This window comes from Megalobrama amblycephala, linkage group LG18 (genome assembly GCF_018812025.1).
Source record: "Megalobrama amblycephala isolate DHTTF-2021 linkage group LG18, ASM1881202v1, whole genome shotgun sequence".
NCBI lineage: Eukaryota > Metazoa > Chordata > Actinopteri > Cypriniformes > Xenocyprididae > Megalobrama > Megalobrama amblycephala.
The window spans coordinates 28,145,003-28,160,898 of record NC_063061.1 but is presented as its reverse complement, the minus strand read 5'-3'; the positions used below and the strand labels follow the sequence as shown (position 1 = coordinate 28,160,898).

Here is a 15,896-nt window from a genome sequence, read left to right as displayed (position 1 = left end):
AGTGAACTTCTCTCACACAGATCTGTTTACTTCTTGATGTCATGACTGAATGCCTCAAGCATATATTTGTTGATGTATCATCTTATATTTGCTGAATTATCTCTGAAGATAAGGCTTGTAATACATCATACCTATGGAGTTGTTTACAAAGAATATCCACTTTTACAATACAGTTCTGTATCAAAACTACTTTTTAATAAGATGCCTTGTAGAATATCCCGAATTCAATAGCTTTCACATAACTATATCACATTTCAGTCATCACTTATTGCATTTGTTCCCTGTGGGGTGCATGGATTTTCTGCAGACTTGCCAGTGCTCTCAGGTTAATACAGGTGACTGTTTGCCGTCTCACAAGTTTTAGCAAGCATGATGAGGGGATGTGGGGGAAGATCTCACGTAAGTCTGCCTTCGCAGCTTTCTTACAGATCTCAAGATTTACAGCTTTCAAAAGCCTGTGTGTGCTCAGAAGTAAGAGAAGAACAATTTGAGAGAATGAAAATGAGATTTAATGAAAGAGACAAGCTCTGTCAGCATTTTCTATTGCTGTGGTACCTTACTGTTGTGACTTGGACAGGAACCCTGTTGCTAAATTTGTGGGGTGTACAGTCTTATTTTAGCATCTCCGAGTGTTGCGGATCAGTTGTCGGATGTTTTTTCTCAGGTCTTGTTGTCATAACCCCTGACCCTAACCTTTGCAGTCCTTAGCTACATGAACTACAGCTTACAAATTAATAGGCTCCTTTTGATCTGTTGTTTGGTTTGACAAATTTCCCCTCCGCTTTTTGTGTCTCTTTTTAAACAAGGCCCCTTGGCTCAAGGCCTCCTGCTGTCTTGATTTCTGCTCGTTTCCTCTGTTTCTGCACTTTTCAGCCTCTTTAACAGCTCGAGTCATCTGCTAACTCAGCTCCGTAAAGGACGATGACTAAGCAAATATTTATTTTTAACACTCAGACCATTGTCTGAGAACAGGGTTTTCAGGGTCATAAAGACATGATATCTTAATTGTCTCAAAGTTACTGTGAAGTTAAAAGACTTCAGTTAAATCATTTTCACTTCTTTAAAGCATCACTTTTATTGCAGTAGGGTAGGAAAATAGTTTCCTTAGTGACCGCAATCTTTGTCAAGACACAATGGACACTATTCTTCTGCAATGTGACCTTTAAGACTCAACTAGCTTCTTATGTTTCTTAGGTCATTCCTTCATACCTTTTGGGGAAATTAATTGCTTCATTTTGCTTCTGTTTGTGATTCACAACTGCTGTTGGTGGCTTGGTGGCTGTAACCCCATTTGACTCAGAAATACTTAACATTTAATCAGAGGAATGTCTCGGACATGGTGGGGTTTCCATGATGAATAGGGGCTTGAGAATGTATTCGTGGTCTTGTTTTTCACTCGCCACCACAAATAGTGACTCATACTTAACCTTTCCACAATAAATGAGCGTTGTTGTCAAAAAGCTACACCCATTCTGCTGCTCTGATGCTGACTAACTGAATGTCTTTATTTTTTATTTTATTTTATTTTATTTTATTTTATTTTATTTTATTTTATTTTATTTTATTTTTTATTTATTTTATTTTATTTTATTTATTTTTTATGGAAGTTACACCCATTCTGATGCTTACTAACTGGGTGTTAATTTTCTTTTTCTTTTCTTTTTTCTATGCTCAGCTGTTTATCAAGAGGTTTTTAATTTTCTTTTTTGGACTGTTTTTCTGTATGCATGTAGTAGTTTGACCAGTTTTGAGTTGTTGCTAAAGATCTCGGATTTAATTTCTTGCTGCCGGAGTGTGTCATTGTTTGATTGCACCATTGGTATTGGACAACGTTCTCCCAAATGTGATTCCTGTTAACCACACCCTGTGTGTATTTAAATGATTTTACTGTGTAGCATTATTGTCATTTTCAATATGAAGCATATTCATGGCGATTTCGTTTTTACAAATGCATTCAGTGCCCTAAACACTGTACACCCCAGATTGCGAGTATGTGCGATGCTCGTCCTTGTTGTCTTAATAAGTTTATTCCACACACAGGCTCACATTGGTCATGCTCGGTCCAAGAATGGGCATTTCAACCATGGTCAGGTAATCTACTGGTCTACCCTGACCCAACTACCTGACAATCACAGCTGACAATCTCACAGTTTGGCTTATTGGGATTGGTGGGTGGATTGAAGGCTTGTGATTGGCGGTTCATACATTAATACACTTCTTACTTATGACCCTTACTTATTGCTTATCTGCTGCTCCTCACTGGGTTGGTTGTCAGGTTTTTTCCCTTTTAAAGTGACACCTTCGAAATTAACACTGCCCTTATTACTGTATTTCCTTTTACTCTCTCTTTCTCATATATACACATTCATTCATTCTTGGGTTTTACAGCTGTGTATTTATCCTCATCTTTGTGGTTTTCCTTGCCAAGTCCTGCTGAAGTCAGTCACTGCCCAAACTCTACATTACTACTATTTCTATTATTTTAATTTCATCTCGCCCTCTCTTGTTCTTTCTCTTTCACATGCAGACCAGAGATGACTTCCTCGGGCAAGTGGATGTGCCTCTTACCCATTTACCGGTAAGCTCATGTGCTCTTGTGACATTCAAGTAGTCATCTGGTTTGCTATTATAATTTCAGAACATTTTTTAGCTCTGGACTGAAAGCATAAGAGATGGGAGTTATTGAGGGTCACATCACTGCAATTAAGCAGCTCAAAACGTTGGAGCCCATATCCCTGTACGGAGTGGAAAGGAAATTGCTTGGAATGTAAACACACAGACTGCTTCTGAGAGGGCTATCCCAACTAAAAAAATCACTCTGCCAAAAATGGGACGCACTTTCAGGGTGGCCCAGTTTAGCCCCTAACACAGCATTATTCAATCTAATAATGTAGTAATGTTTGGTCAGTGCAGCATATTGATATTCAATACCATTTTCGATACCACAAGGAAAGCTGCAGTATATAAAATCTCATAATTTTTTGATAATTTGAGTAATTTTGTTGCACACAGCACAGGGAGGTTTTATTGGAAACTGAATTTGTAAAAAAAAAAAAAAAAAAAGCAAATTGCAAACGATAGCACAAATAAATATACAATAGAATAAAAACACAAATAAAAAAAAAAAAATGGTACAAATGAGAAAAAAGTGTTCAGATAAGAAATACTACAGAAAATAAATTAATCAAATATAAAATTACACTGAATAGTCTTCATTGTAAAAATCAAATACAGATCAATGCTTACAATTAAAGTTACAAAAGTTATTCGGTCAAGAGCAAAGAGTGACTATCATTTGTTCGTTAACATGACAGTCAGAAGCAGGTATATTAGGCTGCTGTCACTTAGAGCTTATTCACAGTTCCAATATACTGTTACACATGCGTTTTCTTTCTCAACTATTTACGTTTCAAAAACTGTACCTGTGTGTTTACCTGAATACTCGCATTTTGACATAATTTTGTGTTATTTGACCATTCAAACACAATTAGCCATGGAAAAAACTTTGGTAAAGTTTGGTACTTGCGACCATGAGCTGTTTGAGAGGCGGCAAAAGAACAAAAGAAACTAGAAGCTAAAGTTTGAAAACAAACTTTGATGTTGGCTTGGCAAAGCCTGAGGCAAAACAGCCAACGCACATGTCTGTTTGGTGTTCTTGAGAAAGAAAGGGTAAATAAAGAAGGAATTTCTTGTATTTTGGGCTGTAACAAACAATTGTTTTGATGATCGATGGATCTGTTGATACTTCTATCGATTTTTTTATTGGCTCCATTTTATCTTTGGTGTCTTTAACTTCTAACTAGTAACATTGATCATTAAATTATTGTGTAAATGTTTTTACATTGTACTTATATTTTTTAGAATACCTGCATGTATCGACAACTCTAGTATAATTTATATAATTACAATTGAAAATGTAAAAATGTATGATGTTAATAATATATATATATATATATATATATATATATATATATATATATATATATATATATATATATATATATATATATATATATATATATATATATATATATATATATATACACACTACCAGTCAAAAGTGTGGAAACATTTTTAATGTTTTTGAACAAAGTCTCTTAGTCTCATTAAAGCTGCATTTATTTCATAATAAATACAGAAAAAACAATAATACTGTGAAATATTATTACAATTTAAAATAATGGTTTTCTATTTTAGTATACTTTAAAATATAATTTATTTTTGTGATGCAAAGCTGAATTTTCAGCATCATTACTCCAGTCTTCAGTGTCACATGATCCTTCAGAAATCATTCTAATATGATTTATTATCAATGTTGGAAACAGTTGTGCTGCTTAATATTATTTTATAACCTGTGATACTTTTTCAGGATTCTTTGATAAATAAAAAGTTTTTAAAAAATCAACATTTATTCAAAATAGAAATCTTTTGTAACAATATACACTACTGTTCAAAAGTTTGGGGTCAGCCATTTTTTTTTTTTTTTTTTTTTTAAGAAATTAATACTTTTATTCAGCACGGATGTGTTAAATTGATAAAAAGTGATAGTAAAGATTTATATTGTTAGAATATAATTATATTTTGAATAAATGCTGTTCTTTTTAACCCTTTATTCATCAATGAATCCTGAAAAAGTATCACAGGTTCCAAAAAAATATTAAGCAGCACAACTGTTTTCAACATTGATAATAACTGAGTCAAATCAGCATATTAGAATGATTTCTGAAGGATCATGTGATACTGAAGACTGGAGTAATGATGCTGAAAATTCAGCTTTGCATCACAGAAATAAAATTATATTTTAAAAGTATATTAAAATAGAAAACCATCATTTTAAATTGTAATAATATTTCCCAATATTACTGTTTTTTTTCTGTATTTATTATGAAATAAATGCAGTCTTAATGAGCATAAGAGACTTTGTTCAAAAACATAAAAAATAGTAATGTTTCCAAACTATATATATATATATAGACACAACAAAAATTATTTATATTATTTTCAAACACAAATGTTTCAAATTATACCTATATTTTGTATGTTTTTATACAAAATAGTCTAGTACAGTAACTAATATTGCAGTATATCAGAGTATAGCACAGCCTTTCATATCTTTTTGCTTCAAAACAGTCCAAAACCACACGGCATCTCAAAGACAGGTGTTGGCAAGCTTTGTGCTTGATAAAGTCAAAATGGCATTTTGTTCGTTAACTTTTGAGCAAGAGATGGTTTTCTTGCAGTGTACATTTAGGAAAAGATCAAGAATGGAACAACTCTTGTTTTTGTTTAAAAGTATTTCCAGTGGCTAAGTGAGAATTCTGTGCTGGATTGCATATTTAGACTCGCACACAGATTCTGGTCTGTTTTCCTTGTGGCCGCCTACATATCTACTGTTCACTTCTGCATGGTTGCAGTCCAGACCACTCGCTCCTTTTCTGCCTGCTCTTATTGCTGAATATTTAAAAGTGGTTTCCTATACTTGGATCAGACACATATAGATAGATAGATATATATTTCCTTGGAGTGTTTATTTATTACTGTACCTTGCAGATTTTTGTTTTTACTGGTTTTGAAGTCTGAATGCGCTTCACCTCCAGTTTGATCTAGACTTGCCAAACAGGAAAGCTCCCCCTTTTTCCTTCAGGGCCTCCAATCTTTCCTCACATAGTTTTGGTTTCGGGCACTGGCAGAGGTGCCAATTCCATCAATTTCCATCAGATTGTAGCCACTAATGACCAGCCATGAATATCCAACCTGTGGGCAGTTTAAATGTAACGGGAGAACAGTGTTGCATAAGACAGCTGGACGTCACCCAAGGGTCTATATCCCCCATTCCCCACCCTCAACCAAGCTGGGACTGTTATATATGAATGATTTGTGAGATTGCACTAAGATTAGCACAGATTTGAAGCATTTTTGTTTATTTTATGTGTTTTTTGTTTAGACGGAGGACCCTGCAATGGAGCGGCCGTACACGTTTAAAGACTTTCTCCTGCGTCCAAGAAGGTCAGTGGTTATGTTGATTTCACAAACACAGTACAAGAACATTAGTGGTTATATTTTTAGTTGCAACAGTGTGATGTGTTGGTTTTGCACTTATCAATACAGCACATTTGACATTTGTACATTTTTTTCTGCTTGAACAAAATGTGCAGCTACCAGACTAACACCAACAAATCCCTTTAATGCTTTGTGGCTATAGTTAGTCATAGATTTTGCATGGGAACAGTTAATGCTTTTGGACTGCACTTTATATATATTTAATTTACTCTTTGATTACTCCACTTGACTATACACTATACTTCACTATAAGGATACGTTTTAGTTTTTAATAACTTTTCCCTTTTTTTAAGATATTGAGGCTCTCAAAACATTAAACTTCTAACTTCTTTATAACTTCTTTGTAATTAAGGGCTAAACAAATTCAGTTACCACTTAAAGAAAAGAAAAAAAAAACGTTGAAAATGTGATGTCTGTACTATATTTTACTATACTCTGATGACTGTACTTGACTCTGTGATGACTTGCTTTAATGTCCTGTAGTCATAAGTCTCGGGTGAAAGGCTACTTGAGACTGAAGATGGCCTACCTGCCAAAGAACGGAGGGCATGAGGAGGAAAGCAGTGAGATGAGGGAAGAGGCTGAGGTAAAACCAAACCATTAGCAGAAACAACGTATATATGTATTTCCTTTGAATGGCTCAACGTCCCCTCAAGTGTTCATTTAAAAAAGAAAATACTTAAGAAAATGTTCATTGTCAGGTTTTTCTTTCTAACAACAAAGATAAGACATTTTTCATTAATAGATAATTCTGACAAATATATGACGATAAAAGATATTAATAATCCACTAACAATGTTTTTAGAAATAATACTTATTTAGAAATAAAATTTATCATAATATTTAATCAAATTTATCATAAGTTAATCAACTAAAATTTATGAATATGACATGCCAAAATGCAAGTAAATTAATAATTAATAAATAAATTACAAGGGCAGTGCCACATCAATTGGAGAACATTTTCAAAGTCAAATAAATAAATAAATAAATAAATAAATAAAAATTTCTAGTACATGAAATTTAAATTAGAAATTTTGTGTGTAGATGTAGACCATCCAAGTTTATAGACCTTGGCACATAACAGAAAGATGGCACTTAAATGTCTCCTTTCTTGCTTTCTTTCCTACTTTAGTGATTTTAGTGTCTCTTTATCCTCTCATCCCCACAGACTACTTGGCATTTTTCGTTTTAAAGTATGCCATTTGAACCGGTTGACTGTCTGGCATTTCCTTCCTTTAAAGGGATAGTTCACTCAAAAATGAAAATTTTATCATCCTTGTCTCACCGTCATGTTGTTCTAAACCTGTATGAGTTTCTTTCTTCTGTTGAACAAAAATTATGATATTTGAAAGAATGTTGGTAATCAAACAGTTGACAGTAGCCATTGACTTCCATCCCAACCCCCCCATCCCAATTTTCATTTTTGGGTGAACTATCCCTTTTACGTGCTTCTTGTTCTATGACTTTTATTCCCACTGTACAGTTTGGTTTGATTTTTTTTTTCTTTTTTTTTTTCTTTCTCCCTGCTAGTGGAGAGTACGGTGTCATAGCAACTGCGATACTAATCATAACATATCAAGATGGAATAGGATTTTAACATTTTAAAAATTGCACACTAACTTCACGACGTATTACTTCCTTATTGAAATATTGTCCCAAAAAATATATGTTTTATTCTATGAAAACTTTTGGTACTAAAATAATTAATTTTGATGAGTAACTCACTTCTACTACTTTGTCTCTCAATTTATATTTCTGTCTCTCACTTTCTTCTTCTCAGGGCTGGGAGGTGTCAGACTCCACTGATCCGGGTTCACAGAGACCTCAGCAGCTCCTGCCTCCGCTGCCTCAAGGCTGGGAAGAGAAGGTGGATAACCTGGGCCGAACCTACTACGTCAACCATAACAACCGCACTACGCAGTGGAAGAGGCCCAGTAGTGTGTATGTGGCCTCTTTTGCCATTTATAAAAAAAAATAAAATAAAAGCACAACATGTAAAAATGAGCAAAGACACTGGAAAAAAAAGTTTTATGACCTTTTTTGTGACATAAAATGATTTCTTGCAGATCAGTTTGCAAATGTATGCTATATTGAATTAATCATAAATTTCGAACAACCTTATCAGACTCTGATATGTGCGGAACAAATTTTTTCTCCCCGCCTGTGCTTTAGGGATGTGGTTTCAGAAACGGAAAATGATAATCATTTGCGGCAGATTAACCAGGAAGCCCACAGAGTTTTCCGCTCTCGACGGCACATTAGCGAAGACCTGGAAAATGAGCAGCTGGACATCAGGGACATAGACGACGTTAGTATTTAACCCCTGACCTCTGTGGCTATGACGTGAGCTAGATAGCATCATCATTTCTGTGAAAAGCCTTTGCTTTTTTTTTTTTTTTTTCCCTTCATTGTGATTAAAAATTATAAGAATATCTGATCTTTTTTTGACTCATTTACTGTCATTTTCTTGATAAGAGCAATATTCTGTTCTTATGCATATCCCTCCTTTTCCAGTCATGGGAACCCATATCAGAGGAAGATCCAACTTTAATGACTGACGTTCTGAACCATTCTCTGTCCGGACCCTCCTCTCTGGCAATGCCCCTCTCCAGCACTCCAGAATTCTCAGATGAGATCAGCCTTAGATTGTCTCTCGCTCCAGACACAAACGGTGAAATCCCAGGACCCAGCTCTGCTGTGGTAAGAGAAAAACAAAACAAAACAAAACAAAACAAAGATCTGCTGATTAAATCTGCTGTTATCTACAGTATGTTTTAAGGGCCAGAGAGAGTTTTTGGTAAAATAAATACATCTTTATATACAGTTAGTGGCCAAAAGAGATGTCTGGAGGGGATATTTGTTTTTAATGACCCTACAAGTTCGATCAGATCATCAAAATATGAGGAAAATATTTGATATATGTTTTAAAATATTTTAAATATGAGGGAAGAGCAAAACATTTAAGGTTTACATAAAAAAGGCAAACTACAGCTACAGGTTTTATTTTACTGAAAAAAATGTATGCAGAAAAAATGCATAGGAAAAAAAAGCTGACAGGAAAAAGCATACATTGACTATAACATAATATTTCGTTGGTTCTCTATTGTTTTTTTTTTTGTTTCGGTTTTTTTTTGCAATTTCTTTGTTGACAGCCTGGCCAAAAATTATGTCTGCACAGTTTGGCATGTTTCATTGCGTTATCACAAACAAAACAAATGACTCCAAGCACAACTGCCATGTTTTTAGTCTACTCTAGGGTTTTGCGTTTGAAATTTGGTATTAATCATGTCAGAACTAATAGCTGACTCTGAAGCACATCCACACATGTGCACCTCTGTACACTCATGCTGAATCACTCGGTGAGTCATTGTGGAGGCAGCGCAGGGGTCTTCTGTAAACTTCTGAGGAAAGGAGGCACTCGGTTGGGAAAAATCTCTCTTACTATGGCTTTGGTCATGTTGCACTGAAGTCTGGTTTGTTTTTTAAAATTCTTTTGGACTTTGTGGTTTTCGCAATGAAATTGATAACACATTGTGCTTTTGTTTAGACAGTGTAGTTTACATGTCCAGATGAAAATCTACATTTTATCACGTTGGAATAATTGTGTTAAACAGCTGAAGGTGCTACAGTCTCTTATTTGTAGCTGAAAGTTAGATTGAATTGTTAATAAATGAACATGCAAGTCAAAACTGAACATTTTGCCTCTGCCTATCGGCCTAATGACATCTGCCGCAGTGATGAATTCATCAAGCGTATCAGATACATAAGCGCCAGAGGCATTACTGAATTTACACAAGTCATGCATGCGATGTGTTTAAAAACACTCACTCAATCATTCACTCATCTACCATTTCAATACATATCAAATGGCGGATGTGAGTGTCGACACTACTGAACTCTTGTGTATGAGTTTGGTCATGTCACATTTGAAAAGACAAAAAAAGTACTTGAAAGCAGAGGTTGTATATATGTACTTTTAAGTATTTTTTTCTTTTTTTTCTTTTCGAATGTTACGTGACAAAATAATGTCACGTGTGTGTGTGTGTGTGTGTATATATGAAATAGGAAATTATTTTATTTTTTCATTAAAATATTATTATTATAAATTATTAAAGGTGCCCTAGAATAAAAAATTGAATTTACCTTGGCATAGTTAAATAACAAGAGTTCAGTACATGGAAATGACATACAGTGAGTCTCAAACACCATTGTTTCCTCCTCCTTATATAAATCTCATTTGTTTAAAAGACCTCCGGAAAACAGGCGAATCTCAACACCGACTGTTACGTAAAAGTTGGGATCATTAATATGTACGCCCCCAACATTTGCATATGCCAGCTCATGTTCAAGGCATTAGACAAGGGCAGCCAGTATTAACGTCTGGATCTGTGCACAGCTGAATCATCAGACTAGGTAAGCAAGCAAGAACAATAGCAAAAAATGGCAGATGGAGCAATAATAATTGACATGATCCATGATACATGATATTTTTAGTGATATTTGTAAATTGTCTTTCTAAATGTTTCGTTAGCATGTTGCTAATGTACTGTTAAATGTGGTTAAAGTTACCATAGTTTCTTACTGTATTCACGGAGACAAGACTGTCGTTATTTTCATTTTTTATAAGTTATAAGACACTAGCAGTCTGTATAATGCATAAACACATCATCATTCTTTATAAATCTCTCCAACAGTGTGTATTGTTAGCTTTAGCTACGGAGCATACTATCAAACTCATTCAGAATCAAATGTAAACATCCAAATATATACCATACTTAGACGATTAGACATGCTGCATGACGAACACTTTGTAAAGATCCATTTTGAGGGTTGTATTAGCTGTGTGTAGGCAAGCGCGAGCTCCGTGGGTGGAGAGCACGAGAATTTAAAGGGGCCGAAGCCTAAATCGGCTCATATTTAATGATGCCCCAAAATAGGCAGTTAAAAAAATTAATAAAAAAAAATCTATGGGGTATTTTGAGCTGAAACTTCACAGACACATTCAGGGGACACCTTAGACTTATATTACATCTTTTAAAAATATGTTCTATGGCACCTTTAAATTATATTATTATTTTATGTTTTGTATTAGATGAGTAAATTTGGACATTGTTTATTTTTTTGTGTGAATTGAGAGCAATGCCACTTTCCAAATGACAAACAACTACTTTAAAGCAGAGTTTAAAAAAAAGAGAGGGAGAGAAAAGAAAGAAATATAAATATTATTAAATATGAATTTATTTAAATTAAATATTAAGATTGTATTTTTTTCTTTTTTGCTTTTCAGATCACAAACAACTATACAAATTTGAGTCAGATATACATAATATTAGATTTTTGCTGGCTGTATGACTTTGAGGAATCTGTACCGCTTAGAAAATATCCACTCAGAAAGATATTAGATATTTATGTCTTTTTTTATTTATAACCGTGTCTAATAACTTTTTATCTCTTTCTCTCACTCCAGCAGAGTCATCTTTCCTCTCGGCTACGCTCCTCTAGTATGACTGATGGGGTCAGTGATCAAACTCAACCTCCCACACCAACGGTACACCTGCTTTTCTCCTCCTCACCTCTCCTTTACTCTGCATGTGGTGATTTTTTTCTTAATTTAATCACAGTAACGTACCATCTTTCACTCTTTTGACGTCAAATCAAGAACTATAAAGTCCCTAACACATTCCAAAGTTGATTCCAAAATGTTCCTGTTGTCTCTAATGACCATCTTGGCTAACCTTTGGGAATGACATGAATGTGACAATAGGAATATTTGATAGCACTTGAAAATGCTTTAAAGTCAACATGAAGTTAAAATTAAAACCAACCCTATTTACTTCATTAATACCTGACCTTATTATAAACTATTAATCAATTCAGATTAATTCCAAAACAAAGGAAAAAAAATCTTTGTCTTTGTAATTTTTCATCAAAGTGATATAGTAGGCTCTGCTCCTCAAACAACTTGACTTTTTAAGATGACATCATTAGTGCCTCTTATTTTCCTTCCCCTCCAAACAAAACTTTTCATTATCCAGTCAATCCCACATGGAAAAAATTATATCCCAAACTACAGCTGCTAGAATGGGTTGATATAATAATGTTTCATGTTGACTTTAATAAACTTTGGAGCCATGACACTCCTGACACTCACGGTGCTCATATAGGTGACACAGGTTCAGGTCCGACATGGATGATTTCCTGAAAATGTTTTCCATTTCTCCTCCCAATTTCTACTGTATCCGTCGAATAAAATAACACACATTTTCTCATTACGTAATGCTTGACAGATCATTAATGCACATGCAGACCTAGTTGTTTTTTGGAAAATAAATACATATTTATATTTCACTGATCTGTTAAGCATTATATTATGTAAGTGGCTAAATAGTCAACATTATAAAATGTCACCTGATGTTCACTCAGAAACGTAAGCACCTGTCTTTGTGTTTGTGTAGTTTTTGTGTGCGCATGTCAAATGATAATTCAGAATGACTTATAGGGTATTATTAAGCTTCTAGGATTGATTTATCGAAGCTATAGTGGCGATTATGTTGTCATTGGATGAGTTGCCGTGTTTTCATGGTGATAATGTGACTGGGAGTTATCTTAATAGAAGATTTTCCAGTGCAGCTTTCTCAGTAATGTTTGGAAAAAAGTGCTATGTTCTATAAAAGAGTTTGTAATCGATTGTCATCAAACAGGGACATTTCCATTTACACATCAGTTTATTGATGGACAAACTCTTGTTAATGCTGATTTAGAGGAATTACACGGCTATAACATCTCATAGTGTACCACAAACTAAGTAAAAACTTACCACTGAGAAACATCCTGCTCAAGTCATACTTGCGATGGAGGTTCGGGTTGATCAACTTGTTCTTATCTACATTGTCTGGCTCAAATTGATATGGTAAAATCGACGCCATTGTTCCTGTCCTTACATGCTGTAAGCGGTAGACCAATCACAACAGATTGGGTCATCTGACCAATCAGAGCAGAGTAGGCTCTTGGAAAGGAGGGGTTTAGAGAGACCGAATCTTCAAACGAACTGTTTCAGACGCTTTGAGAAATTAGGTTGTATGGGATGTATTTTATGAGAGATTGTTGTTGGAGACCTCCAAAACAAATGAAAAAAATTAAAAGGGACACTTTAAAGAGACAGCTTGCCAAAATCTTTTATTAGTCTTACAAACATCCATAATGTAATTTGTTTAAGATGCATGGCTGCACATAAAAAGTAGCTTGAGATAAATAGTATGCTGTCTCTTTAAATGATCTACAAAATCCTGTTTTACAGCAGATAAGCCACATATGGTAAAATTAAATTACCCATGTGGATGAGGTCACTGTGTGAACTGCTCCCGTTTGCATGAGACAGGAAACAGACACAGACACTGGAAGTCCACCACATCTTTGAAACACTTTTGCTTCATTTGAAGGGCATGTTTCCCAGCCTTGAGACTTTTATGTATTTATTTTCAGAAAATGTCCTGCTGGCTGTTTTCACGTGACAGTCTGATGGCCCCATCAGCTACTGTGTGCTACTGTTTGAAATTAGGTTTGTGGAAGGGTTAAGAGTTTGGCTTAGTCTCTGAGTGTTTTGGTGTCCATTTCATTATTGAATCGTGGCATTTAGACCAGTGCATGCTGGGAATTTCCAAGATACAATCTGGCAGCTCGTGCAGGAGAGTTGGATGTACTGTGAATTAAGATCTGTTATTAAACCTTATAAAGGCATAAAGCAAATGTGATGCACACTCACTTTGGATTTACTTCTAAGCCTTGTATGATTTAGTTGTTTGTAGAGCTTTATTTATATGAATGCTAGATGTACTGACAAGGTGTTCAGAACCATATCAACACTCGACTCTGGAGTAGTTCACCCATAAATGACAATTGTCATTATTTACTCATCCTCATGTTGTTCCAAAGCCGCAGGAGTTTGTGTTATGTGGAGCACAAAAGGAGATGTTTTAATGAATGTTTGTGCTGCTCTTTTTCATATTGTAACCAGGGAATGTCAGGCTCTAAAAAGATGATAATGTACCATAAAAGTAGCCCGTACATACATCATGCTCTATATTCCATATAATCTAAAGTCGTACTTTAGGAAAAGGCAGAATATAAGGCAGAATTTACACTGCTGTTCAAAAGTTTGGGGGTCGGTAAGATGTTTAATGTTTTTGAAAGTCTCTTATGCTCCCCAAGACTGCATTCATTTGGTCAAAAATACAGTAAAAACAGTCGTAGTCTGATATATTATTGCAATTTGAAAAAACTGTTTTCTAAATTAATATATTTTAAAATGTAAAGGCTGAATTTTCAGCATCATTACTAGTCTTCAGTCAGTGTCACATGATCCTTCAGAAATCATTCTAATATGCTAGGGGTGTAACGGTACACGTATTCTCACCGAACCGTTTCGGTTCAGTGCATATGTGTACTGAAGCATTACATTGCAACATTGTAGCCTAACCACCATTAACCACCAATAATCGCAATAAGCTCTGCGTTTTTTGTTACTTTCGATAAGAAACAAAGTGTCATCCTTCAAATTCTGTCCACGAAATCACGAAATTTAAACAGAAAATGCCGTTTTGACGCTCTTTGATGCGGCGTGACAGATCACCTGAGTTCAACCGGCAGCGCGAGCTCGGAGCGCGAGCGAACGCGATTATCTCTTCCTCTTTAATACTAGTTACAGAATAAACATGAAAGAACATCTGAGAGTATGTTGAAAGATACAGTACAACTTACTGAAACGGTCATATCTTGTGTAATTGCTCAATCAGTGTTTCAGTGGAGGAAAGACATCAATGAAAGCTTGTAAACAATACAGTATGTCGTAGCATTTACCTCAGAAAAGCCATTCAGTGTCCAAAGTTTGTAAGTTCGCTAGAGAAATGAACTCTTTCACTTAATATATACACTGAATTAGCCTATATAATCATTATTTTTTACTTAACCTTTTAGTGATGTCCTGATTAGGCTATTTAATGTAAGTTTAAGTAAATCTGTTGTGAAAATGACAGCCACTGTGTAGAAATGATTATATTTCAACAATGAATTGGAGTAAAAACATTTAGAAGTTAATGCAAAAACTGCCTTAGGTGCAGCTTACATGTTTGCATAGGCCTACAATTTGTTATTTGAGTGTTTGATTATTTTATCTAAAATAAAATTTTGGGCTCAGTTGTTAAACCTGTAATATTATAGCAGCATAATGTTCAAGTAAGGGCTCCCTACATAGTTTATTGCATTAGCAGAGATAATTTTTTTTTAACCTTAAACTTTTAGCTATAATTTAATTTAATATATTTAAAGAGAAAAACACAATTTGTTTAGTAAACAGAACAAAGAAATTGTTCTTTTTATGTTATATATATGTTATATATGTTATATAATTTTATGTTTAGTTTTCTCCCCACCTGCTGTATCGAAAACCGAACCGTGAGTTTTGTGTACCGTTACACCCCTCAAAAACATTTCTTATTGTTATCAATGTTGAAAACAGATGTGCTACTTAATACTTTTGTGGAAACTGTAATGTGTTTTTGTTTTCTGGATTCTTTGATGAATAAAAGTCAAAAGAACAGCATTTGTTTGAAATAGAAATATTTTGTAACATTACAAATGTCTTTGCTGTCGCTTTTGATCAATTTAAAGCTTCCTTTAAAAAAAAAAAAAAACTTACTGACCCCAAACTTTTGAATGGTAGTGAAAATCTGTTACTGTTGAAAATTGTATGTTTTTAGACTTGTAATATTGTGCACAGGTCGTGTGTACTACTTTTATGATACCCTTTTTTGCCCTTCACAATATCTGCTTTTCAT

General features: G+C 34.5%; 1 protein-coding gene across 18 annotated transcripts in view; it reads left to right on the top strand.

The window, feature by feature from the left end:
- nedd4l (NEDD4 like E3 ubiquitin protein ligase) overlaps positions 1-15,896 on the top strand; it is an 89,237-nt gene that overhangs the window by 42,824 nt on the left and 30,517 nt on the right. For 7 of the 18 annotated variants that reach the window (XM_048166273.1, XM_048166270.1, XM_048166258.1 and 4 more), the window contains 8 exons: positions 2,041-2,091; positions 2,528-2,578; positions 5,945-6,006; positions 6,544-6,646; positions 7,844-8,004; positions 8,236-8,371; positions 8,578-8,763; positions 11,531-11,611. In XM_048166273.1, the coding sequence (XP_048022230.1) occupies positions 5,960-6,006; positions 6,544-6,646; positions 7,844-8,004; positions 8,236-8,371; positions 8,578-8,763; positions 11,531-11,611 (714 nt within the window). In that variant the 5' untranslated portion in view covers positions 2,041-2,091; positions 2,528-2,578; positions 5,945-5,959. The remainder of the gene's footprint in view (positions 1-2,040; positions 2,092-2,527; positions 2,579-5,944; positions 6,007-6,543; positions 6,647-7,843; positions 8,005-8,235; positions 8,372-8,577; positions 8,764-11,530; positions 11,612-15,896) is intronic. The other 11 variants (XM_048166271.1, XM_048166260.1, XM_048166269.1 and 8 more) reach the window with 2 other exon arrangements.